The sequence below is a fragment of the Carcharodon carcharias genome, chromosome 25 (genome assembly GCF_017639515.1).
Source record: "Carcharodon carcharias isolate sCarCar2 chromosome 25, sCarCar2.pri, whole genome shotgun sequence".
Lineage (NCBI taxonomy): Eukaryota > Metazoa > Chordata > Chondrichthyes > Lamniformes > Lamnidae > Carcharodon > Carcharodon carcharias.
This window is the reverse complement of record NC_054491.1, coordinates 28738120-28763341: the sequence shown is the minus strand read 5'-3', so window position 1 is coordinate 28763341 and position 25222 is coordinate 28738120. Positions and strand designations below refer to the sequence as shown.

Genomic DNA, 25222 nt, shown 5'->3' with positions numbered 1-25222 from the left:
TGCTTTTGCAATTCCAAAAAAAAATCTAAATATGGTCCCTGTACAAATTTTGAACATAGCATACCTAGCAATTTACAAATGTTGACATGTCTGACACGAAATGATGGTTAGGGAAAGACAGATTGAATTCCCTGCTGGTCATAAGAGCATCTGTAGCTGCACTGGGGGGGGGGGGGGGGTAGGGGGACGTTTGCTGTCCATCACTATTTAATGATGAACCGAATAATGCTGGGAGCTTTGAGTTGCTCTTTATTTATCCGAGTTTAAAAGTAAAACAACAATGGTTTTATCAGTGAGATATATACTGCTGCAACATGTTTGTTGCCCCGGGTGTATCCGTGGAATCTGGTGTTTGTGTTTTATCATTAAATGAATTGCAACTGTAACGAAATCAGTGTCTCTGTGTCTCAGAAAGGTTGCAATTACTTGTGACAAACTTTAGCTGCCGGCTGTATGCATTTCAGAGGGCTGCGATCATTAACATAAAACGTTGACGTGTCCAGCAGTGATGTAACTGGACAAAGGGTTGTGTTTCTGCTACTGTTAATGCAAGGGTTAAATGTCATCAATTGCGGCGAGGAAGTTTGAAATGGATTCAATGCAATATAATAAGCTGCTGCAGCGAGCAAAGGGTTAAATTTCCATTGACACGCTGTGCAAGTGTAGCAATGTTGGACTCAAGGGTCTAAATCGCTGCCCGTCGCCATATGATAGTGGTGAATGAACGATTTCTGGTTTAATCACTACTGGTCCTGTATTTCGGTCGTGTGATAATGGGGGCTCAGTGTTGGCAATGAGTACATTGATGTGTATTTCTATACAGAGCTTTTTTTTTTGCATGGCGTTTGGAACATGAATGGAAGGGTTAAATGAGGAGACAGGGTGGGATGTGGAGGAAAGGGTTACCTGCTGTCCGATTCCAGTGTAACTCCAGTGCGTTGGTCATTGAGGGAGGCGGATGCCGTGTGACGATAGTGGAATGGGAAGGACTGTTTCAGCAGCGCTGGAGCTATAGCCGCGTTGGATAGCACTAGCTTTCAACTGATTCTTGTTGTCATCTCTCTCTCTCTCCGTGACAGAAGCTTTGCACAATCTTTTTTTTTGGCTCGGACTGAGCGTTGCGTTTTACAGCAAATCATTATTGCCTTTTCAGAAGAGAACCCTCGACTTTTCCACTTGCAATCTCTGGCGATTTGTGACAAAACCAAGCACTTGGGGAAATTTCCACCCTGGACAGTTTGGATACAGATAATTTTTTTCTGTGGCTTGGAGCAAATTAATTTTTTTGTTGGATTATATATCTATTTTTTGGCTTGGAGTTTTTGCCTACACCCAGTTGCTGCTTGTGGCAGTGCCTCTATATATATATATATTTTTGTGTGTGTGTGAGGCTCAGCTGGGTTTCGAACTTGCCATGCGGCTGTGTGTGGTCTTCTGTCCGGCGAGGGGGGGCTTTGGCCCCGGTACGCGGCAGTTGACGGGCTTCTGCCCGGGCAGGTGGCTGATGTTGCTAGCGCTCAGGTTACTTTTCCTTGTGCCCGCAGGAGAGCCGGTCGGCCGCAGTGAAAGCAACTTCCCCAAAGCAATGGACAACGTGACAGTGAGACAGGGAGAAAACGCCGTTCTCAGGTAGGCAAAAAAGTGCATCCCGTCTGTTTAAAACCCAAGCACCCCTGAACCCATTAAATCAATGGAACAGATTTATTTTCCCGATCAGAATGCATGAAAAGTTGGACCCATTTATTTCACTGAAATTTGACCCTTGTCCGCATTAAGGTGACATTCCCCCCCCCCCCCCCAGTTCTTAACTAAATGTTGCACTGTCAATATTATTGTTTATTTCTATTTTTGAAGCCTCTGAACATTCTGTCTCCTTAACCCATACCGGATCTAAATGTTCGCTGTACAGCGCAGGGTCCCCCCGGTGTGTTGGTCAGTGGTATATTTGTTGGATTTAATAATATGATATTGGGGGTATACTGGTAGGTGAGTCCTTGTCGAGTAGCTTGGTGAGCCTAGCTTATCGCCTCTTGATACAGCTTTATTTTTTTTCTCCAGGAATTCGCCTCTACATATAATCTGTGTGACAGCCTAGGTATTGCTATGTCATCTCCCAATACAAGCCGCTTCACTGTGAAAACTGATGAATTCTAATTTGCCCACTTTATCTTTCAGCTGTTTTCGGCGATGACATTTTTGTCCCCCCCCCCCCTTTTTGATGTTAAGAATGATGTTAATCCGTTATGCAGAATGCAGACATGTGCACATCCCCAGAATTTTTCATGGCCAGAATGATTCATTTATTTACACTCTGCTCATATTGTTGGACCCTGTCCAAAGTGTTGGCTGCCTGTTTGTTTCTAACTGTCTTGGTGATTACGGGGACCAGGCTGGGATTTTCTAAGTTTCTGAGAGGGTGTAATGGTTGGGGGGGGGGAGGGGGGGGGGAATGGGGGTTGGGGGTGGTGACAAGCGGCACCATCCGGGCCTATGTATTAAGGGAAGGAGCGGGGCACCACGCGTCAAGGACAGTTGTTATCGCTGAAGAAGTGTTGTGATGCATTTATAGTTTTGGTTTTATTTTTAGAATTGTCGACGATTCCTTCTGTGTAGGTTTAATTGTATTATTGTACTCTGCTAATCCTCAGACTGTCATTAGCATTTAATTGTTATTTGTATCATATATTCTTAGATAAGAGAGCATCAGTGTAACCATTGAAGTATTTAGAAAAAAAAGGTGCTATTTTTGTTTAAATTAATAAAGATGAAGCTATTTTGCATTTTTTGTGGTGCTGTGGTCAGATAATCCATCTCTAGTGGAAGAGTATCAATGGACCAGTTTGTACACATTGTTAGCACTGTGTAGCCTTAGCATAGAGCACTCCCTCTGTTCAGTGCTAGTGATTTTATTAATGCAATCCTTCTTGGAGTATAGCCATCTCGACAGAGAGGCACCCTTCTGATCAAAGGACATCTGGATAAATTATTACTGTTTTTGCTTTGTAAGTTATGCTGTCCATAGATCGACAACCAGTAATGCTGTCAATGTTAGGAATGTATCAATTAATAGGACTGTCATTATCACCTTTGGCGTGATAACTGAGAAAAACAATTGAAGATTCTAATTTTTACTGGTCAGTCTGATATTCTATTTTCCATATTCCAAAAATAAGGGTTATTAAGCTAAAGAAATTTAGAACCTATATTTCTATCAGACAGAATCTATAATGTGATTAATACTTAATTTAACTTTACAATCCGATTGCCTCAATAATTTTGGCTCAATGGGTTGATTATTTATTGTTTCGGAGAGTTTGAAGCTGGTTGGTTAATATGGTGCCTGCATAAAAACTATTTTATTTTGTCTGTTTTTTCAATTTATAAATAATAGTTACTCTTAATAGCATGTAAGTTCATGTATAGTTCATAAATGGGTGTATAGGGAGTAAGATAGAAGTGTTTGATACTCTGAATGTATTCTTTTTATTTCTGAAGGATAAAGCTTGCGTTGGGGATAACTGCATTAACATTAAAGCTGTGGCAGTCTCTACCACCACATATAGGCATGGATTGGCTCATGTTGCACTCAGCTTTCTTCAAGTCATCTCTCTGATGGTATCATATCATGCCACAAGAAAATATATTCCTTCTTTGAATGTGAATTTCAGGCTTATGGTCATTGATAACTCCAGCAGTGTTAATTTTGCCTGCATAAGGGCGTCATTTATATTCCAGAGATTTAAGTGAAGGTCATTTGATACATTCCCAAGACTTTTAAGGAAAATATAGTTGTTGTGGGAGACCAGATGAAGAGCTGCATTTAATGTGCTAAATACATTGAAACAACTTCCATTTAAGAAATTGTAAAGATGCAAATATGTCTCGCCAGGATTGGACTGGCATTTATGATCATGTCTATGCATCTAGATCATCTCCACCCAAGTTACTGATTAGAAACTGAAAGGATAACTTAAGTAGCTCTGTAGTGTTTCCAAATTTTATTGTGGTCACTAGGTCCTAAATCCATGCTAGCCAAAGGACCACCTTCCCAACACAACTTCCCAAAACATGAAAATGTTTTTCACCATTAAATATCAGTTGATATATTCAATGCAAAAAATCAGTACCAGTTCATAAAATGGAGGCAACATTTATTATTATTTAATAACATAGCTGTTTGAACAAAAGAGAAGACAGACACTGCTAGTGAAGATGCACTCCTTCCACACAGAAGATTCCTGCCCTGGTTACACTACATTGCATGGTGGAATGTAAATGGATATTTCTAGGAGCAATGCAAGTAAGGAAGTAGTTGCAATGTCCACTCTTGAATGGAGGTAACTTGCGATCCATCCAAGCATAGGTGCTCAGTTGTATATGAGGAGCTTTACTCACTGACCTGTTGAATTGCGGAGAAAATGTTATTTTGCTATTAGTAGTCATTTGCTGTAAATAGTTGTTTGTTTTCCTCTTATATTGCTATTCTTGCGAAGTGTCTTGATGAGTGCAAGATGAAAACTTCAACATATCACTTTTTTCAACAATATTTTGCTGTATGGTGACTATCCAATCGCTTTTTTTAACCAGCATTAGAAAATTGAAGGTTGTCCTCTAGGCATCCAAAGGCTTTTAAATTTTTAACTTTATTTACTTCAAGAAATTGGTCCACCAACTGCAGCCCAGTTGCACTGGGAGCATTTTAAGATTACCTTTTCAGACATTTCTATTACTGACACTAAGCTGCCAAATCCTATTACATTGGCTGCATTATAACACATATTTTATAGCAGTACGTTGTTAAAGATGATGTTGCATGAATACCAATTGTCCAGTGTTATTGGGCTAAGTGTCTGAGTCCTAGGGTAAAGCTTGTTGTTTCAGAATTCTAACTCAGTCTGTGAACTCTCATGAATGCTTGAACAAGCTTCACATGAGGAAGTACATATAAATTGTCACTGCTCAATTTGCTGCAATTATATCTTATTTTGGCAGTATCAATGGGGAATTAGTAATAGACTGCACTGACCCTTCCTCTATCAAGGGGCACAATTCAAACATATCCCATGGAAGTGTAATTTTTTCCTCCTGGGTTGTGTGGCCGAATTTGTGAAACCATGCCCTGTTTGGTGTGCTGAAGTAAATATGTCACCAGCACCAGCAATTTGAATTTGCTTTTCAAAATCTAGTTCTTTAGCATAGTTGGTATTGTGCTGAAGCTGTTCTTTTCTTTAGTTTACATGAGCAACTGAACTGAGTTGGACCTTGAGGAAGGATGACCTCTTGCCATAACATCATGAAATACAACAGATTGTAAGCAACTGGCAGATGAAATTTAATGCAGAGGAGTGCAAAGTGATCAATCTTTGTAGGATCAACAAAGAATGGTAATATAAAGGGTATAATTTTAAAGGGACTTCAGGAACAGAGACACGTGGCGGTATATGTGCTTAAGCCGTTGATGGTAGCAGGGCAGGTTGAGAAAGTGCTTCAAAAGGCATATGTAATCCCAGGCTTTATAAGCAGACACATGGAGTACAAAAGCAAGGAAGTTATGATGAACCTTTATAAGTCTCTGGAGCGGTCTCAAATGGCGTATTGTTATCCAATTCTTGGAATTACACTTTAGGGAGGATGTGAAGGCTTTCAGTGATAAGGGAATTCAGCTGAGATTGTTCTCCTTAAAGAAGAGAAGTTTGAGAGGGGATTTGAAAAGTGTTCAAAATCATGACGAGTCTGCAAGTAGATAGGGAGCAACTGTTCCCATTGGCAGAAAGGTCAAGAGCCAGAGGACATCAATTTAAGACGGTTGCCAAAAAAGGCAACGTAACATTAAGTAAAACTTAGTTAAGCAGTGTTCAGTTAAGATCTGGAATGTACTGAGAGCATGGTGAAGGCAGATACAATCATGACTTTCAAAAAGGAATTGGATAAGCACCAAAAGAGGACAAAAATTGTAGGGCTATGGGGAAAGGGAATGGGAGTGGGATGAGTTGAATAGGTCTTTTAGAAGTCTGGTATGGATGCACAGGGCTGAATAACCTCCATCTATGCTGTGACCATTCCGTAATTTTATGGTTGCTGTTTAATGTCCATACAAATGAAAGAATAGTTGAAACTACACTTATAGAGTCAATAAATTGGTCCCATGGTTGGAAAGTGCTTTATAAACAATCAGAGTGGTCATTCATGTACAGAAATATTGGGGTGAATTTTAATTTGTGGGATAAATCTCTGAAACCATGTTGTAATTGCTGGGTTTCAGAGTGGATGGGTGTGTAAAATGTTGGAGATTGACAGGCATGCTTGGAAGATGGCTCCAACCATTGACTTGTATATTTGAATGTAGCATGTTAGGCTGCATGCGAAGGACCCTCTCAGAAGAGGTTGGTTGTCAATTTCAATATGCTAGTCACTCAAGTACAGCAATATTGACATGGTTTTTGGAATTTAGCTGGGGGTACACAGGTTTTCTGGGCATTCTAGAACTCAACGATGAAAGAAAGTATACAGCAGTAATCGAGGCGGCTGAAGATGTGACCGAGGAATTTGCAAAGAAATGCTGAAACCTCACAGCTAATTTCTTGCCTGGTTGTCATAGAATCATAGAGGTCTACAGCACAGAAAAAGACCCTTCAGCCCATCGAGTCTGCACCCCTCAAACAAGCGCCTAACTATTCTAATCCCATTTTCCAGCACTAGGCCCATAGCCTTGTATGCCATGGCATCGCAAGTGCACATCCAAATACTTCTTAAATATGAGGATTTCTGCCTCTACCACCCTTTCAGGCAGTGAGTTCCAGATTCCTACCACCCTCTGGGTGAAAAAACTCTTCCTCACATCCCCTCTAAACCTCCTGCCCCTCACCTTAAATCTATGCCCCCCTGGTTATTGATTCCTCCACCAAGGGGAAAAGTTCCTTCCTGTCTACCCTATCTATGCCCCTCATAATTTTATACACCTCGATCATGCTCCCCCTCAATCTCCTCTGCTCCAGGGAAAATAACCCCAGTCTATCCAATCTCCCCATAAAACTAAAACTCTCCAGCCCAGGCAACATCCTGGTAAATCTCCCCTGCACTCTCTCTAGTGCAATCACAGCCTTCCTAAAATGCGGATTCCAGAACTGCACGCAATACTCTAGCTGTGGCGTAACCAGTGTTTTATACAGTTCCAGCATAACCTCCCTACTCTTATATTCTATGCCTCGGCTAATAAAGACAAGTATCCCATATGCCTTCTTAACTACCTTATCTATCTGTCCCGCTACCTTAAGGGACCAGTGGACATGCACACCAAGGTCCTTCTGATTCTTGGTACTTCCCAGGGTCCTACCATTCATCGTGTATTCCCGTGCCTTGTTTGTCCTGTCCAAGTGCATCACACTTATCAGGATTAAATTCCATTTGCCACTGATCAGCCCATCTGACCAGCCCGTCTATAATCTCCTCTGATGTAAGGCTATCCTCCTCACTATTTACCACCCCACCAATTTTCATATCATCTGCGAACTTACTGATCAACCCTCCTACGTTGAAGTCTAAATCGTTTACATATACTACAAACAGCAAGGGACCCAACACCGATTCCTGTGGAACCCCACTGGACACAGGTATCCAGTCACAAAAACACCCCTCTACCATCACCCTCTGCTTCCTGCCACTCAGCCAATGCTGGATCCAATTTGCCAAATTGCCTTGGATCCAATGGGCTCTTACCTTTGTTATCAGTCTCCCATGTGGGACCTTATCAAAAGCCTTGCTGAAATCCAAGTAGACCACGTCAGATGCATTGCCCTCATCTACACACCTGGTCACCTCTTCGAAAAATTCAATCAAATTGGTCAGGCCTGTGTGAAAGGCTTTGTTCACAGTGCTTGTGCTGAGAGGACTTTCACCATTCTGGAAGTTTGTACTTTTGATTCTCAATTTGGAGTTGTGACTTGATTGCTGTTTACGCTGTTTTATTCTGGGCCGCAGATGAGAACGAAAATGACCAGCAGCATCATCAGCAGCAGGAGGTGCAGGAAGAGCAGCAGCAGGAGCAGCTCCAGCTCCAGCACTACCAGCAGGAGCAATGACGGCCTGTTTCTCACAGGCCTGCTGCTCCACGGGAAGAGAGGGTGAACAAAGAGGCACGGTTTGCCCTCGGCCATACCAACAAAATGGTGCACAGGTAGAGATAAGCTTCATCAATGTGCCGGAACACCAGTGGTTCAGGGTCTCCCATCAAGTGATGGCAGAAATTTGCAGCTTTCTGATGATGAATAATCCTGGGTGATATGAGGGGTAGAAGGGGATGTGGTGGGTGCCTTAACTTCCACATGCGTGCAGCTGGTTACTTGTGGGAAGCCAGCTAGAGCTGCTGCCAAATTGGGCCTGGTGCTATGCTTCGCCACTGGATATCAAACTCACCTCCATCCTCAACTTCTTTGCTTCTGGCTCCTCCATGGCTTTATCGAAACATTTACCAGGTCTTGCAGCTGGTGCCTCAGAAATTCATAAAACGGGGTGGGGGGACTGAGGGCATGTTTGTCAGGACAGGCAGTCATGCCTAATATGCCACCAGTGATGCCAATCAAGGTGAGTGGGTGCCCCGATTTCCAGCTCTAGCTGGCTTCCCACAAGTACATCGGCTGCACACGTGGAAATTAAGGCACTTCCCTTCCTCCCCTCAGATCACCCAGGGTTATTCATCAACTGCAAGGGCTTCCACTCCATCAATGTGCAGTTAGTTTCCAACCAAAAAAGGACTCTTATACAGATGTACGCAAGATTTCCAGGCAGCTGCCACAGTGCTTTCATTGTGCATGAGTCCACCCTCTCTGATAGCTTTGCAGCTTGAAGGAGACTTGCCAAATGGCTGGTTGGAGACAAACGATATTCACTTGAAATGTGGCTGATGACACCTGTGAGGAATGCAAGCAATGAAGCCCAGGAGTGGTATGCGGAAGATGCATTTCAGGTGCCTGGATAGATCTGCGGGCAGCTTTCAGCACCTATCAGTCAGAGGCTCCAGAATGTTCGTGAAATGGTGTCCTCTGCACAGCATTGCGCAATGTGCGCTTTGGATAGATGGAAGGAACAAAGCACAGAGCACAGGGCCTCATTAGACAATAACGAGAAGAGGAGGCAGAATATGATGCAGTCAAAGCAGTGAAACATGTTGCTTCCTGGGGCACCCTCATTACTGTGAGGTTCATCCCATCTGCAAAACCCACTTCCCCATGCCAACCCCCCCAACTTTCCCTCAACACAAAACAGTCCTGCAAACAACCAAGCATCTTTTTCCCAACCATCCCCCCAATCACCATCCCATTGCTCAGCATCAATTCTTGTTTTATTACTTACTAAGTCACTTGGAAAGCAGCAACCAAATATGGGCAACATGAGAAATAATATTTATGTGACTCAAAAATTAAAAGGAAACTTGACATTCTAATGTTGTGTAACACATCCATGTGCACTTATACATCTTTACTGCGCCCCTCCCTTGCACTTCAGCGTGCTGCATCCAAAAGGCTTCAACAGAGATACAGTCAGGCTGCTCAGATCCCTGCTCTGGCTGCTCCGTTCTCGGGGTTTTGTAGTCTATCAGGGCCTCATCAACGTCTGCTCCAGCTGCACTGTATAGGGACAGACTTGACCATCAGGACATGAGGCAACACGTGGGCTACAGATTGCCATGCTTGATGCTTCATGCAGGTGAACGCTCTTTCCATGGACAAAGACATCATCACAGAGCCTGCGACATCGTACCACCCATGCTCTAGCTGGACTTCTGCAAGCTCTCTGCAAGTGTCAATAGGAAATCCTGCCAGTAGGTTGTCCTTTCTTTGCTGACGTTCCAGGAATATCCTCTTTGTCAACAGCCCCTTAGGTCCAGCATCTGCATCCAACTGAGCAGAGCTTGGAATATACTGTGGCCTTCGGTGCGAGCACTCCACAGCTGTCCCTGTCTCCACCATCTGCTCCTGCTCGCTTGTGCTGTGTGACTCACCAGGTGATGACCCAACAGTCTTCCTTACCCGTTCCACTGAAGTGTGAGCATTTGAGCTGGTGTAGCGTCTGCATGATTCCTGAACAGTGTTCCCTTGAAGTTGCATGGCAGCATATTAACCCACAAGTTCCCATGCAGGCTGGGGACAAGGTGGCCCCTTTACGTTACTCCAGTTGCATGGCTGCATAAATTTAAAGGACCCATGCACTCAAATTGTCCATGCACTACAAGAAAAAAGTTAGAGGGTATTTTGACGATGCACCCTCAGAGAGAGTGACCTCTCCTGAGGATATGAATTAGAATTGTCAAGGTAAGGATATTTCCCATGATCATTATGCACACGATAATATGTCAAGCACTGCTGAAGTGTGTTGTATGCCATTTGGCTGTCTGATACTTAATTCTGACATTAGGTGACTGGGAGGCCCCTATCTCCGACATCTTAGCACGTGGAGGCTCTATTGATGTACGGCGCTTCCACTTCTGCTGCTGTCAGCGTGAGATGGTTGAGGTTTATCAACAGCTCCCTGTTTCACCCATATGTTCTGTACCTGCCTCTCCTGCAAGGAAGGCAAGATAAGACCTATGGGTAAGAATAATGAGAAACAAAAACAGAAAATGCTGACAGCATTTGTGGAGAGAAAAACAGAGTTAACGTTTCAAGTCCATATGATTCTTCTTCAGAGCTCTGAGTCAAAAATGCAGATGTGCACACGACACAGAAACAGAGATGCACACACACGGAGAAAGGGCCGCAGACCAACACCACTCGAAACATTAACCCTGCGTTTCTCTCTCCACCAATGCTGTTAGACCAGCTGAGTTTTTCTAGCATTTTCTGTTCTTGTTTCAGATTACCAGCATTTGCAGTATTTTGCTTTTATCTTACGTAAGAATAATGAGACCTGCGAAACAAATAGATGGAGATCATTTGTTGAGGGTGCCCATGTGGGAGGGGCATAACATTGCATACAGTGAAGTGTGAGTGTCAGTGGTGGATAGATAGATGAGGGGGTAGAAATTGCATGGACCAGAGGCTGTTGGGTTCATTCAAAAAGTAAATTGGTTTGAGGGATGATATGCTGGAGCTGCTTGAGAAGGTAGCATGAGGGGTTTGTGTGATACCCACATCCGGATGTGTTCGAATGTACTAGTTACTTGCCTTTCCTGCCCTGCTTTGGTCGTTCAATCGCTTTCGGCCTTGAATCCAGGAACGTGGTACCGCACATCTGTTGCTGACCACCTCCGCTACCTTCAGCGACGTCTTCATGGTTCCACTGGGAGATTTATTCTGCTCATCAATAGGAAACTTAGAGCCCATAACATGACATCCAGCCAAGTGTCACTAAAATAAGGCACTCTGAGTCTGTACACTCCACTCAGTCACTTTCTTGTGTTCTGCTCCTAATTCCAGAATCCATGGAAGTTCATGTTTTCAATGTCCCTTTAAATAGTGGAGTTGAAATCAATGTTAAAAGGAGTTGCCAGTAGTGGAAAAATTTAAGAGTGAAACTGATAGTCAATGAGAATGAGACAAACTAAATTCAATTCAAATATATGAAGCTGTGTTAACTTTTATAAGTGATATACTAAATAGGTAATATTTTTGATCCAATTCAATTGGCAGGTCAATCACCATCCACATATCCCTTGAGACTGAACAATAGCCTTTGGTATTTGTAGGTAAGCTAAACAGCACATATACACTGTAGGTGGCATGAGTTGCTAAACAAATGATAGAAAATGTTCCATGGAGCTTGTTAAATATCACAGAAATAAATCACAGGAAGTGTAGCCCTTTAGGGTTACTAACAGCATTATACTAAAACAACTATGACCCAGAAGATTTTGTGACAAAGGCGAAGTTGACAGTTTTACTGGAAACATTGAGAATAAGTTTGACACCCCTGAAAAGGGCATAATGGCCTGTTATTATAGTGGACAATGAAAGACCATCGCATCGCAGGCACTGCAGTAAAATTGCTGTTATTTTCTGCTGAAATTTGTTGACTATTATGTACAAACCTGAATCACAAAATAAATTCTCATTTTTTCTTTAATTTTTCGACTTATGTTTTAGCCTTTTTATATTTTTGCTGCAAAATTCACATGGCGAATTTTTTTAGGGCACTACATGGATGATAGTTGCAGATGATAGGTACTTGTGTTAGCTGCTGACAGGAAGCAGATACAAAGAGAACATTCTCCATGTATTTCACTTAAATGGCTTAGTCTGTAGGAAGGTCTGGTTACGTCACTGCCCACAGGACTAATACAATTCATGTGTGAAAATCAAAAATAATTCACATATGTGAAATAACACTTATAGCCAGCAGCAGCTTATAATCTTCCAGAACTCATTAAATGATGTACATAAGGCTGTATTCTGTTGAAATATGTGCTACTTAGCAAAATGAGTAACACAAGCAAAAGTTTTTTTTTTAACTAGCTTTGCTTTTTGAGATATGTTGCAAGTTTTCTGGACTTAATTTAGCAGAATTTCAGGTTTGCTTTTCTGTTGTTGAGTGTTCAATTTAACAGTCTTGGTGCTCTCACATTGTAAACTCAGAACCTAAAAAGAAAACTTTGCACTAATTAACGCAAGTTTAGTCATTCAAATAACTTATTTTGCACACTCGTGAGTTACTTAGGGCTTCATTTTTACAAGTGCTGGCAGAAGACTTATACAAATTAACGAAAGTGTTGTCACTTGCAGAAGGAAGCTAAGGGGTGTTTACTTCTGAAGCTTTGACTCTAAAAAACTGCGGGCCATTCATTGCCAATAGGTCCATAGGCATGTGATATTAGAGGACTCAATTTAGACCGCCTTTTATGTTCTATTAAAGTTGCGATTAACACCACATTAATAAATTATTTATTTTTTATTTCTTCTCTTCGCCCCTCTCCTTCAGTACCATGGAGAGGTACCAGGCAGCTTTAGGCAAATTGACTTGCCGTTGTGCAGGGCACCACAGAGGCTTCCTTGTACCTGAAGACTGCTTTACTGTAATTAATACAAAGTCTGAGTAGTGTAGCTTCCTTCTAGGGAAACATAGAAACATTGAAAATAGGAGCAGGAGTAGATCATTTTGCCCTTTGAGCCTGCTCCGCCATTCAATATGATCGTGGCTGATTTCAACACAGTACTCCTGTGTCCACCCCATGCCTTTAGAGTCCAGAAATATCTCTATTTTCACCTTTAAATATATTCAGTGACTTGGCCTCCGCGGCCCTCTGTGGTAGAGAATTCCACAGGTCCACCATCCTCTGAGTGAAGAAGTTTCTCCTCAAGTCAGTCCTGGATGGCCCACCTCATATCCTGAGACTGTGACCTTTTGTTCTAGACACCCAACCAGAGGCAATTTCATCCCTTCATCCAGTCTGTCCATCCCTGTCAGAATTCTATATGTTTCAATGAGGTCTCCTGTCATTCTTCTAAACTCCAGTGAATAAAGGCTGAGTCAGCCCAATCTCTCCTCACATGACAATCCCATGTGACAATCAGGAATCAGTCTGGTGAGCCTTTGCTGCACTCCCTCTATGGCAAGTATAACCTTTCTTAGGTAAGGAGACAAAACTGCACACAATACTCCAGCTGTGGTCACACCAAGGTCCTGTACAGCTGCAGTAAGGCATCCTTGCTCCTGTAGTCAAGTCCTCTTGCAATGAAGGCCATCATACCCTTTGCCCTCTTAACTGGTTGCTGCACCTGCATGCTTGCTTTCAGTGATTGTTGTACAAGGACACCCTGGTCCTTTTGTACATCAGCATTTCACAATCTATCACTATTTAAATAATTCTCTGCTGTTCTATTTTTACAGCTGAAGTGGATACCGTGGTATTTGCCCACTCACTCAACCTGTCGAAATGACCTTGAAGCCTCTTAACATCCTCATTGTTCACATTCCCATCAAGTTTTGTGTTGTCAGCAAACTTGGAAATATTACATTTGGCTCCCTCATCTAAATCATTGACATATATATTGTGAATAGCTGGGGCCCAAGCACTGATCCCTGCGGTACCCCACTAGTCACTGCCTGCCACTCTGAAAAAGACTATTAATATATCAAATAGCACAATGATTGGTGGATTGGAAGGGTAAGAAGCAATGAATTGAAGCAGTGCTGAGAGGTGACGTGGACTAGTGGAATGTAGATTTGATTCCTACCCATTTCGAAAGTTCAGCAGTTTTACTCATGCAGCTTGTGAGGAAGGATAAATCAAAATGAATCTCCACAAGGCTATAGCAGAACTCTTATCTGCTAGTGAAGTACATTTGTAGTTATGAGGACAGGAAGACAAACCGAACCATTTGGATCCTGAAAAGTGCCAAGAGAAAGTGGAGGAAATTCAGTGATTTAAAAAAAAGTCCAGTGGAACGGAAGTGTATGTGGGAGGGGTAGTAGGCCGACCAAAAAATAAATCAACGAGCAAAATCCACAACCTTGCAACACATTTAACACAGATAAAAAAACAAGAAATCGCAATTGAAATATGCCATATTCCTCACAGTGATTGATTTAAGTGTTACTGATTTTTAAAAAAACTCTGTATCCTCTGTGCCTAATAATGTCTCAGACAGCCAAACAGGCTGCTAAGCAAAGAGCAGAACAATTAGAGGTCTGTTTTTGGCAATAATGATGAAACATTGTTGTTTCCACTGTGGGATAACTTGCCATAAACCTTGTTTTAATTTCATGTGGAATGTTTTGTACTTGATTCCTTTACTAACTGACATCAGCAGAAAAGGGAAATAATGTTCTTTAGTTGTTAACCTCCAATTAATTTCTCCCTTTTTAATATTAATTGATTGGGTGGTCATCTTCTGTCAGTGTTGAGACAACCACACAAGAGCAACCTAGTAACAACATCCTCCACCTCCACCAACATTGGCATAGCCAAGGTAGCAGATGAAGTCTGCATATGCCATGCCTGAAATTTGGCTCCAAAACTGTTATGCCACTTATTTTTCAAGTTTCTTCCAGGTCCTGGTAATAAGGAGGACTGAACAAGGGCATTGTTATGATCCAAGCTGTGGTCACTTCTGGACAAACCTGATCCCAGAGTGGAACCCAGCTAGATAGATCCTAACTTCGATTTTGTTTGTTTAGACACGTGGAGAGTAGTTACTGAACAGAGGCATGGGAGACAGCTGATGAACTTTTAACAAAAGAATAAAACATTTATTAAACAAGAAAAGATGAACTATATTACAATACTCCTTCACCCACAACTATACCTTTACAGATATATACAGATTTGTAAGGATAACACAAGTTACAAAAACTATCTTATACTCAAATGTTCACAGTAAGTACGCAGTCCATGTAAACCTATGGCACCCTGTAGTCAGATACACCACATTCTAAAACCAAGTGAAGATGCCACTTCAAACAGATGCTATGGGTCTCTCCTCAATTCCCCCCCACCAGATGCTTGTCACACCATGAGCCAACCAGTCTCACTGAATTCCATCCTTCACTTGAGGGTTTCCAATCTCTACTCTCCAAGACCTCACCTTGGAATCTTCTCCCAAACCAATGCTTTTTATCACCTTTCACAAGGGTTCACCTCCAGAGTTTCAAACCCCCCTTCTGATGTTTCTCTTCCCTGGGTCACCACATGCATTCAAACTGTCGTTCATGCACGCTCTCTTACCAACTCAGTGTTAACAGTACACCACTGCTACACATGCCCATAGCAAAGGGTTATACACCTTTAGTTGTCTCTTTGAACCTTCTTGCCTCTTGCAAGCAGTTCTCACTTTAAATCTGAAACTTTGAGCCTTCCTCTCTGCCCTTCATTCTTAACATCACTTAACAGGACCTCTCCCAGGTTCCTGTCCTTCCTTTAACTACAAGGTCTTCTTTGGACTTTCTCTTCTTCCACTCCCATGGATTTTCGGGGTATTTCTTAGCTTGGGCTTCACAGCTGCCTTAAAACCAACTGAACTCCACAGCTTCCAAATCAAAACTAGTGTCTTTCTTCTGTATGTGTGTCTGTGGGAGGAACCTGCCTATCAGGCCCCCTGTTGCTAGGCAACAGCACTGTTCTTCTACCCTTGTATGTTTCCTTCACTTTATAGGGGTCGCAAAACATTTCATTAAAAATGCAAGCAGCCTTTTAAAGTGAAACTAAAACTCTATTTGACCTTTCTTAATACACAGATACAGAAATACAAATCAAACTTAAACTAAAGCTAAAGTTCATTCCTAACACACAGAAATACGAGTATAACTTACCTAAGCTACCTTTATTTCCTAACAGGCATTAATAGTGTGATCCTTATAATTGAATTATGTGTGGAATTTTTAGGCCTTCTGTTTACTTTCTGACAACCAATTCTCAATGTTGTTCTGATTTTAGATTGATGTGTTGCTTAGAATTGCTGCAACGTATTCCTTGTGAGGAGCAACAATGCATAAAGCCTTCCAAATTACAGTACAAGATTATTAAGAATTAAGTGGAGAGTAACTGTAATTTTTTCAGTTGCAGGGAATTCACTGGATTACTCCAGGGTTTAAGTTGGACTATCCAATTTTATGTTGCTTTAAAGATTCGCAACATTGGATGACAACAGTGATTTATCTAGAAGATTTTAGCAGGTATTCCTGTGTGATCTCTAACATGAACTTCTACGATAAATTACTTTTATTTGGATTGAAGTTGCTTTTAAAGTTATCTGAGGCTGAATTCCCCCCCCCCCCCCCGTTAGGGGAGGAAGTTGATGGGCAGGCGCGCTTTCGATTGGCGCCCCCAATTGGAGGCGCGGTGCCATTCTACGTGGATTGGCCCACCCAGTGTGACGTCCGTACAGAAGCGCTATGCATTTCCTGAGCGGGCGGGAGGGAGAGTGCCTAAAATCGAGAGTGTGCTCTTTCGTGCATGCGCACAAAATAGCGCACATCTTCCTGAGGCTAAGTGCTGCCTCAGGGAGATCGGCTCAAAATGTGAAAAAGCTCAAAACAGAAAATAAAAATTTCTTTACATGCCCCTCATGTGACAACGTACCTGCTGTACCTGCATACTAACATTTTATGACAATGTCACATGAGTTGGAACATGTTCATAATTTCCAAAAAAACTTTTATTAAATTTTTAAATCCCTACATAAAACTTCATCCCGCCCATGGATGAGGTTTCATGCTTTTTCTAGTTCCTGCTGGGGCTCCTGGCCTGTTGCCAACCTTAAGGTTGGACGGGCAGGTCCACTAATTACTTTAATCGCTCTGTCAATGGCCTCAATTGCCCATTGACAGGTCGGTAGGCGTGCAGCTGATTTTGCTGCGCCCCCACCTTCCTGAAAATTTAGATGTGACGCGGTGACATCGGGAGTTCCGCCCAACGTCACCGCCCATCATTTTACATGTCGGTGACCAGGCCTTACCCCCGCTCGCCGATGGTAAAATCCAGCCCACATAGTAATTTCCATAGGTTTCATTAAATCTAGTTAAGAATGTAGAATTAAGATTTTGAGATTTGAATGGCCTTGAGCAGTTATATTATAATGATACGGACCCCTGTGTGCAAATGGTTAATGAATAACAGAATGCTACATATAAGGCCTGAAATTTGACACAAAGTTAGGTAGGGAAGTATGTTGTGAAGATGACGTGAAGAGATTGCAGATGGATATCGATAGGTTGAGTGAGTGGGCAAAGATGTGGCAAATGTGAAGATGTTCACTTTGGCAGGAAGAACAAAAACACAGATTATTACTTAAATAGAGAATGGCTGCATAATTCCGAGGTGCAGAGGGATCTAGGTTTTCTAGCACGTGAGTCACAAAAAGCTAGTATGCAGGTACAGCAAGTAATTAAGGCTAATGGAATGCTATCCTTTATTACAAGAGGGATTGAACACAAAAGTAAGGATGTTATGTTTCAGTTATACAGGGCAGTGGTGAGACCGCACCTTGAATACTATGTGCAGTTTTGGTCTCCTTATTTAAGGAAGGATGTAAGTGCATTGCAGGCGGTTCAGAGGAGGTTTACTAGATTGATACCTGGAATGAGTGGGTTGTCTTATGAAGAAAGGTTGGACAGACTGGCCTTGTTTTCACTGAAGTTTAGAAGAGTAAGAGGTGATTTGATTGAACTATACAAGATCCTGAACGGCCTTGACAAGGTGGACATCGAAAGGATGTTTCCTCTTGTGGGTGAGTCCAGAACTAGGGGGCACTGTTTTAAAATTAGGGTTGCCAATTTAGGATAGAGATGAGGAGAATTTTTTTCTCTTAGAGGGTTGTGCAACTTTGGAACTCTGCCTCAGAAGGTGATGGAGGCAGGGTCATTGAATATTGTTATGGCAGAGGTAGATAGATTCTTGTTAGGCAAGGGAATCAAAGATTATCGGGGATAGATGGGAATGTGGAATTCAAAATACGCGAAGATCAGACATGATCTTATTGAATGGTGGAGCAGGCTCAAGGGGCCGAATGGTCTACTTCTGCTCCTGTTTCTTATGTTCTTAAATTTGCTGCAACAGCATTATTAGCGGCTATTTCCATAAGTAAGAGCATTATTTGCTCTCATTGTCCAAAGCCAAAATTTGCTGTGAAATGAATTATTGTATGCCGCAGCAATGATGATGGTGATGCAAAAAATTACTACTCAGAAGCATCCTTTACTCAACTCTGAACATTTTATAATCAATCACCTTTCAAATATTCCAGAAATTGACAGTCTCTAACAGTATTAATGATCAGTTAATTGATAGATGATTGCGCCACAAGCACTACCCATGTGAAACATGCCCGTGCTGTAAACTCACTTAAGCAGAAGCGTCTCAGCAGCGCAATTAATGAAGCTGCAAAACTTAATGAATCTGTCTGATCATTTATTCTCTAAAAGTGAGGAGTTTGTGCACATGCATAGCTTCCATTTTGGGGTTCCTACGTTCCTCGTCAAATGGGAAGAGATATTTGCGGAGTTTGAACTCCTCTATTCTCAGCTATCCCACCACAAACCAGTATCCACTGAGAACATTGAGTCCTTGAAAGTGCACCCCGCTGATCTAGTGCACCCATATTTTGGATTCCAAATAACTTGTCTGATTTTCACGTGCACCACCAATGTCTGGTGGTATTCCCAAGCCTCAAGACCAACCTAGACATACATATTTGCAAGCCTGACAAAGGAACTGGAATAGTCGTCCTTAACAAGTGCGATTATATTAGCAAAATGCTGCTCTTAATGATGGATCCAATTATTTGTATCCATTGGGAGCTGCTACCAAACATGGCAGCACAGCCCTGATCGAAAACAAGTTACAACAATACTTGTTAGACTTTTGAAAGGATAACGAGCTGCCTTGTGGCATATATGATAGCATTAGTCCTCATGGTTCACTATGTCCATGTATGTGAGGCTGCCCAAGACACACAAAAATGATGCCCCTTATCTCCTATCTTATCTAAGACTGGTTCTCTACAACATGTTGGCTAATTGGTGAGTAAGTTGCTACAGCCAGTCCTTTACAAAGATTACATGTGACCAGCATATCAATCGTAATGATATATCATTGTGGTGTTCGACATTGAGAGCCTATTCACGAATGTGCTGCTCAGGGAAGCCATAGACATTTATGCTGCGTCACTATATCATGGCAATCCAGATGTGCTGCCATTTTCTGAATCTGTATTAATTGAACTAATGAACTCAGCAACTTGTGCAGTTGAGTTCAGCTTTAATGACACCATGTATGCCAAAATAGATTGTGTTGCCATGGGATCCCCTCTAGGTCCAGCTTTCATTCACATTTCTGTTGGATTGCACGAGAAACTCGTTTTCGATGGAATGACCCTTCACCTCCTATCCCTTGCATATTTGCAGTATGTTTACTATATTTGAACCTGCAGCTGCAGGTAAAATTTTCCTTGCACAAGTTAATGTGCTCTATCCCACTCTCAAGATCACCTTTGACATGGAGCATCGATGTGTGGGTTGAGAAATCTGCTGAAGGTTTCTCTACACCTGTCTCCCGCAAGTCTACCTTCACGGTCAATATATGCATTGGGATTCCTGCAGCTCCACGCACCATAAGAATGGCTTTATTAGCAATCTCGTAAATAGGGCCTGAAGCAATGTACGCCATGCAAGTTTGACACAAAAATATGGCACATCAAAGCTATTCTATGGGATAATGCTACCCTGATTAGATCATTGCTCTCTATGTAATGAATAGGCCTAAGGCCACCATATTCAGACCTGAGAAGTGCTCAGTCTACCTCAAATTACCCTGGAAGGGCAAGGTATCTCAAAGATTTGAGCAACAAATGAAGCTAGTGCAATGGGTGTTTTTTCCACCAACAGGATGCTGCCGTCAAACCAAAAAGATGTTCTGCTTACCACACAAATGAGTAATGCGATAAATGCATTTTAGTGCCAGTGTGATGCCAGGTACATAGGCAGTGTGGGTGGATCGTATCAAACTGCACATCACTTCGGTTGTTTGCAGTAGGCAGAGTACTGACTGTACTCAACCAACCTGTGCTTGTAAAACTCAGAGAATATTGTGTAATGTTAAATGTGATTCTGCGATTAGACAGCATTTCATAGAATCATAGTAAGTTTACGGCACTAGAAGAGGCCACTGGGGCTATCGTGTCTGCACCAGCCAAAAAAATGAGCCACCCAGCCTAATCCCACTTTCCAGCATTTGGTCTGTAGGTCTGCAGGTTACGGCACTTGAGGTGCATATCCAGACACTTTTTAAATGAGTTGAGGGTTTCTGCCTCTACCACCCTTTCAGGCAGTAAGTTTCAGAACCCCACAACCCTCTGGGTGAAAGGATACTTCCTCATCTCCCCCCTAATCTTCCTATCAATCACTTTAATTTATGCCCCGTAGTCACTGACCTCTCTACTAATGTAAATAGGCCCTTTCCGTCCACTCTATCTAGGTGCACATCTCAATCTAATCCCCCCTCTGTTCCAAGGAGAACAACCCCAGCCTATCTGATCTTTCCCCATACCTGCAATTTTCCATTCCTGGCAACATCCTCATAAATCTTCTCTGGTACGCTCCCCAATGAAATTACACCGCTTTCTGCAATGAGGTGACCAGAATTGAACACAGTACTCAAGCTGTGGCCTAACTAATGTTTCATATAGCTCCAGTATAACAACCCTGCTCTTATATTCTGAGCCTTGGCTAAGAAATAAGCCTTTCTAACCACTCTATCAACCTGTCCTACTACCTTCAAGGATTGTTCACTCACTGAACAATCCTGAGTGTGCTAAGAATTACGCCAACAACCAATTTAAGATTATCAGTCTGGCTCGCAATGTAGCTCACTTATGCTTTCCAGAAATTCATATATCCCTATGTAGGGACCTGTCCTCTCCAGGCAAAAGTAGCATCTCCAGGCATTGTGCCTCTTTTGAATTAGATAGAAATGTAGGAGACAGCAGTTCCCTGGTGTATTTAACATGGCAACGCCTTGATCAGAGTTACCTTGCCAATCAATCAACACCCTTTTCTTGTGCAATTTAAATTATTGCTTCCTTTGAAATTTGGCATTCTTGTATCTGTCCTGATGTGTGCAAGGTGAAAAGCTTAGGCAGCATGTCTCTTTTTTCAGCACAAGTTTTGTACTACCAAGTGGTGAATTATTAATTATTTTTGTTTAATGATGTGCATATTTAACAATCTTCCAAACTTAAAAATTATTATTTGCAATCAAGTTAGAATAGACTTAGTTAATTAGATCTAATTTTCATTATGTCTCCTTATGTTTTATAAGCACACTTAAGGTGTTACCATCCTATTTGTGATATCAATCTATTCCAGAATTGGCATTTATATGTCTGAAGGATTGTATAAGCACCAGTTAGATTTTCTTCTAGATGATACCAGATCAAAAAAAATACTGTATATAAAATCTAATGCAACCAAAATAACATTTTGGAATGAACATTAACTGTGAAATTGTTATGTCTTTGTCTGTCAAATTGGAAATATTGTGATCCATCCTTTGTGTTGTTAATAATGTCCTTTTTGGCAAGGATCCTTTTTTCCTATAGCGATAACTTTAACTTTAACACATCTATCAATACATGTATAATAACCAGAAATTGTAACACCTATAATAAAATGTCATTCTTACATAATCATAAAATGAACAATGGGTTATTTCATAAAGCTAATTCGCTTTTAATACCCTATCAATCTTTAAGTGCTGTTCTCAGAATTAACCTCTGCAATCATTTGAGCCCACCAGCACTGTTCTGCAACAGCACTCCCACAAGTAGAAATTAATGTAGCCAATAAATTTGGTTTTGTTTCTGTTTTGAATAGGGAAGGAGCATGATTAGGGTTTTGGCAGTATTTCCAGGGGAGCGGCATGAATGACTATGAAGCATTGAAATGGCATGAAAGAATATTTCCTCTTGTGGGGAAGAGGCTATCAATATAAGATAGACCCCAAGAAATCCAACGGGGAATTCAGGAGCAACATGTTTACCCAAAGAGTGGTGAGAACATGGAACTCACGACCAAAGGGAGTAGGTGAAGTAAATCATACAAAAGCACTTGAGGGGAGGCTAAACAAGCAGAGAGAAGGGAATTGAGGTTATAGATTTGGATGAGGAAAGACAGGAGGAGGCATGAATGAAGCGTAAACGCTGGCATGTACTGGTTGGGCTTTATGGTCTGTTTTTGTGCCATATATCTTCTAGAAGCCAGTGTAAGTCATTTCATGTCACAATTTCCTTGAAATTCCTTGTATAGAAACATGCCATTAATGCTCCATTACTCTGTTGCGAGTTTTCAGCAATTTCAGGACCTAAGTGTTGTGTTATGAGATGTATCTTCTAGTCATGTATTTGAGATTAGTACAGGTAAATCCATTAAATTACTGCAGAAGGAAACCACCCTATTTAAAGTCTAGTAGAAAACCCTAACCCTTAGCTTCTGAGTCAATCCACCTTGCTGGATGACTCTTGAAGATCAGCCTGATAATGTGCAATCTTCATGTCTTCCTTTACTATGACTGCTGCTTATCTCACATCTAGGCCACCTCTAAGAAGGCCTACTTCCACCTCTGAAGTATTATTCCTAATACCACAGAAATCCTCATTGGAACATTTATCACTTCAAACTCAGTTTCTCCAATATCCTCTTATACCTGTCTCCTGACCAGCACTTAAGATAAACTCCAACTCACCCAGAACTCTACTGTTTGCATCCAAATTCACACATAGACCAACTGAGCCCTCAAATTTTGCAGGGACGGAGAGGCTGTTTGGCTTAGCCAAAAAGGTGCCAGAGCCCCAATTCTGGAAGCCCTGCCCCCGAACCTGGCACCACAATTTTTGGGGGTGGGGGGTTGGGAGGGGGTGGGGGGGGTGTTGTGTGTGTGTGTGTGTGGAGGAAACAGGACTTGTAACTTGCACATCTGTGGTTCACGAAGGCAGCTGCACAAAACAACACTTTCTCTTGAGTCAGGTTTGCGGAATCTGAGTTTTCCTGACTCTGCATTGCCGACTCAGGAGTGAAAAACCAGACCTAAGTTATTATACCTATGCTGACTGATCGTCATTGGATCCCCACCTCTATGTTTTGCCTTCCAAATCCTTGCTTTGCTCTGCAAGTCCTTTCAAAGCCTTCCTGTTTCCTATTTCTCCATCAGCTCCATCATCACCTGTCCATCTAGCTCTGTTCTACCAGGTGTTCTCCCTACAGATCAATCATCAGTGGAAGATTCCTCAGACATCTTCCTTCTCTCCCCATGCCTTATGTAAGCCACTCTTAGCTTCAAAAGTCGCTTTAAAGCATTTGACCACCTGTAATTCCTTGTCTCTTGCTTATGGACCTTCACCATAAACATCAAGGACCTTTAGCTCTTTTGTTACAATACAGGAGCAAAATATAAATAAATCATATCTGATATTAAGGTGAGGATTTTAATTTTGAATTCCTACTATGACCAGAAGGGTTGTTTATATACCCAAGATTGCAGTGGCACACAAAACTGATAACATTTTCACAAACAGCTCTGAAGAGCTTCAAATATATGCAATATGTATAGAAGTCTTATATAAGACACTTAAGCTCTCAGTATGAGATATGGCGCCATTGCTGATTGAAGGCATGTTCAGCTGTCTCCTTATTATTTCAAGGGTACATCTTGTTAATTGTCAGCAATTTAAAGAAAATTGAAGTAGAGCTGCTAAAGCAGAGTTATTACATTGGATATGTAGCTGCCTGAAATCACATTAGCAGAATGTTGTCTGTTATTAATGAGTGAATTTGATTGGACTCTGATCATAAGTGGACCTCTGCAGGGCTCTGTATTGGATCCTTTGCTGTTCGTTATTTTTGTTCGTAATCAAGAGGGGGATTTAATTAGAACCAATCTTAAATTCACAGATGAGACAAATGTGCATGCAGGTTGTGATTCAGATCAAATTGATAGTTTGCAACCCAGCATAGAAGAATGGGCTCATGGGGTTGATTTTAAGTTGTCCCATTTGGCTTAAATGGGCAATAATAGAATTTAAATGATGGTTGGGGTGGGTAGCCTATGTGCACTGTTAAACTGGGTCAAAATCTGGCAACTGCCTCCCAAACAGCACTGCAGGTGTACCTACACCACATAGATTGCAGCGGTTCAAGACGGCCATACCTTCCACTTTCTCAAGGGCAATTGGGGTTGGGCAATAAATGTTGGCCTAGCCAGCGATGCCTACATCCCCTATAAATGAATTTTTTAAAAATGGTGGTGAGAGGCTACCTTTTGTGCCTTTTTCATGTTTTGTATGTCCTCTGTATTAGAATTTATTTAGATGCTTCATGTTTCCTCATGAGGGGATACCTTATTCATTTTGGGGTGAACAAATCTAGGATTTGATAAGATTACCTAAACACTTTGGCAGTTTAGAATATCATAGGCACTAGTGAAGACCATAAATCGCCCTCCCACCTGCCCCCTGTACATAAAGATCTTCTTTACTGGCGGAGTCGGTGCTTGAAGAAATAAAACTCTAGTTGACAGCATTGTGACAGCAGTCGCCTACTCCTCCTAAGTCGTATCTTTGTTTTGTACAGAAAGTTCTTTTGTGCTTCAGTGTGTTCAGTACAAGAGAAGTTGCAGGTGAACAGATTGCATTCACTGTAAGATTGTCACTCTGAATACAGCCAAATATATTGAGGTGTCTTACAACTTGTTTAAATGAAGATTGGTTAAGGATTCCTTTAAAATATATTTGTATTGTTGAACATT

At 41.7% G+C, this 25222-nt stretch overlaps 1 protein-coding gene across 5 annotated transcripts in view; it reads left to right on the top strand.

The window, feature by feature from the left end:
- Window positions 1-879: 879 nt before the first annotated feature.
- The window catches only part of LOC121269562 (opioid-binding protein/cell adhesion molecule-like), a 1143507-nt gene continuing 1119164 nt past the window's right edge, over window positions 880-25222 (top strand). For 3 of the 5 annotated variants that reach the window (XM_041174257.1, XM_041174256.1, XM_041174254.1), the window contains exon 1: window positions 880-1629. In XM_041174257.1, coding sequence (XP_041030191.1) covers window positions 1415-1629 — 215 coding nt within the window. In that variant the 5' untranslated portion in view covers window positions 880-1414. The remainder of the gene's footprint in view (window positions 1630-25222) is intronic. The other 2 variants (XM_041174258.1, XM_041174255.1) reach the window with 1 other exon arrangement.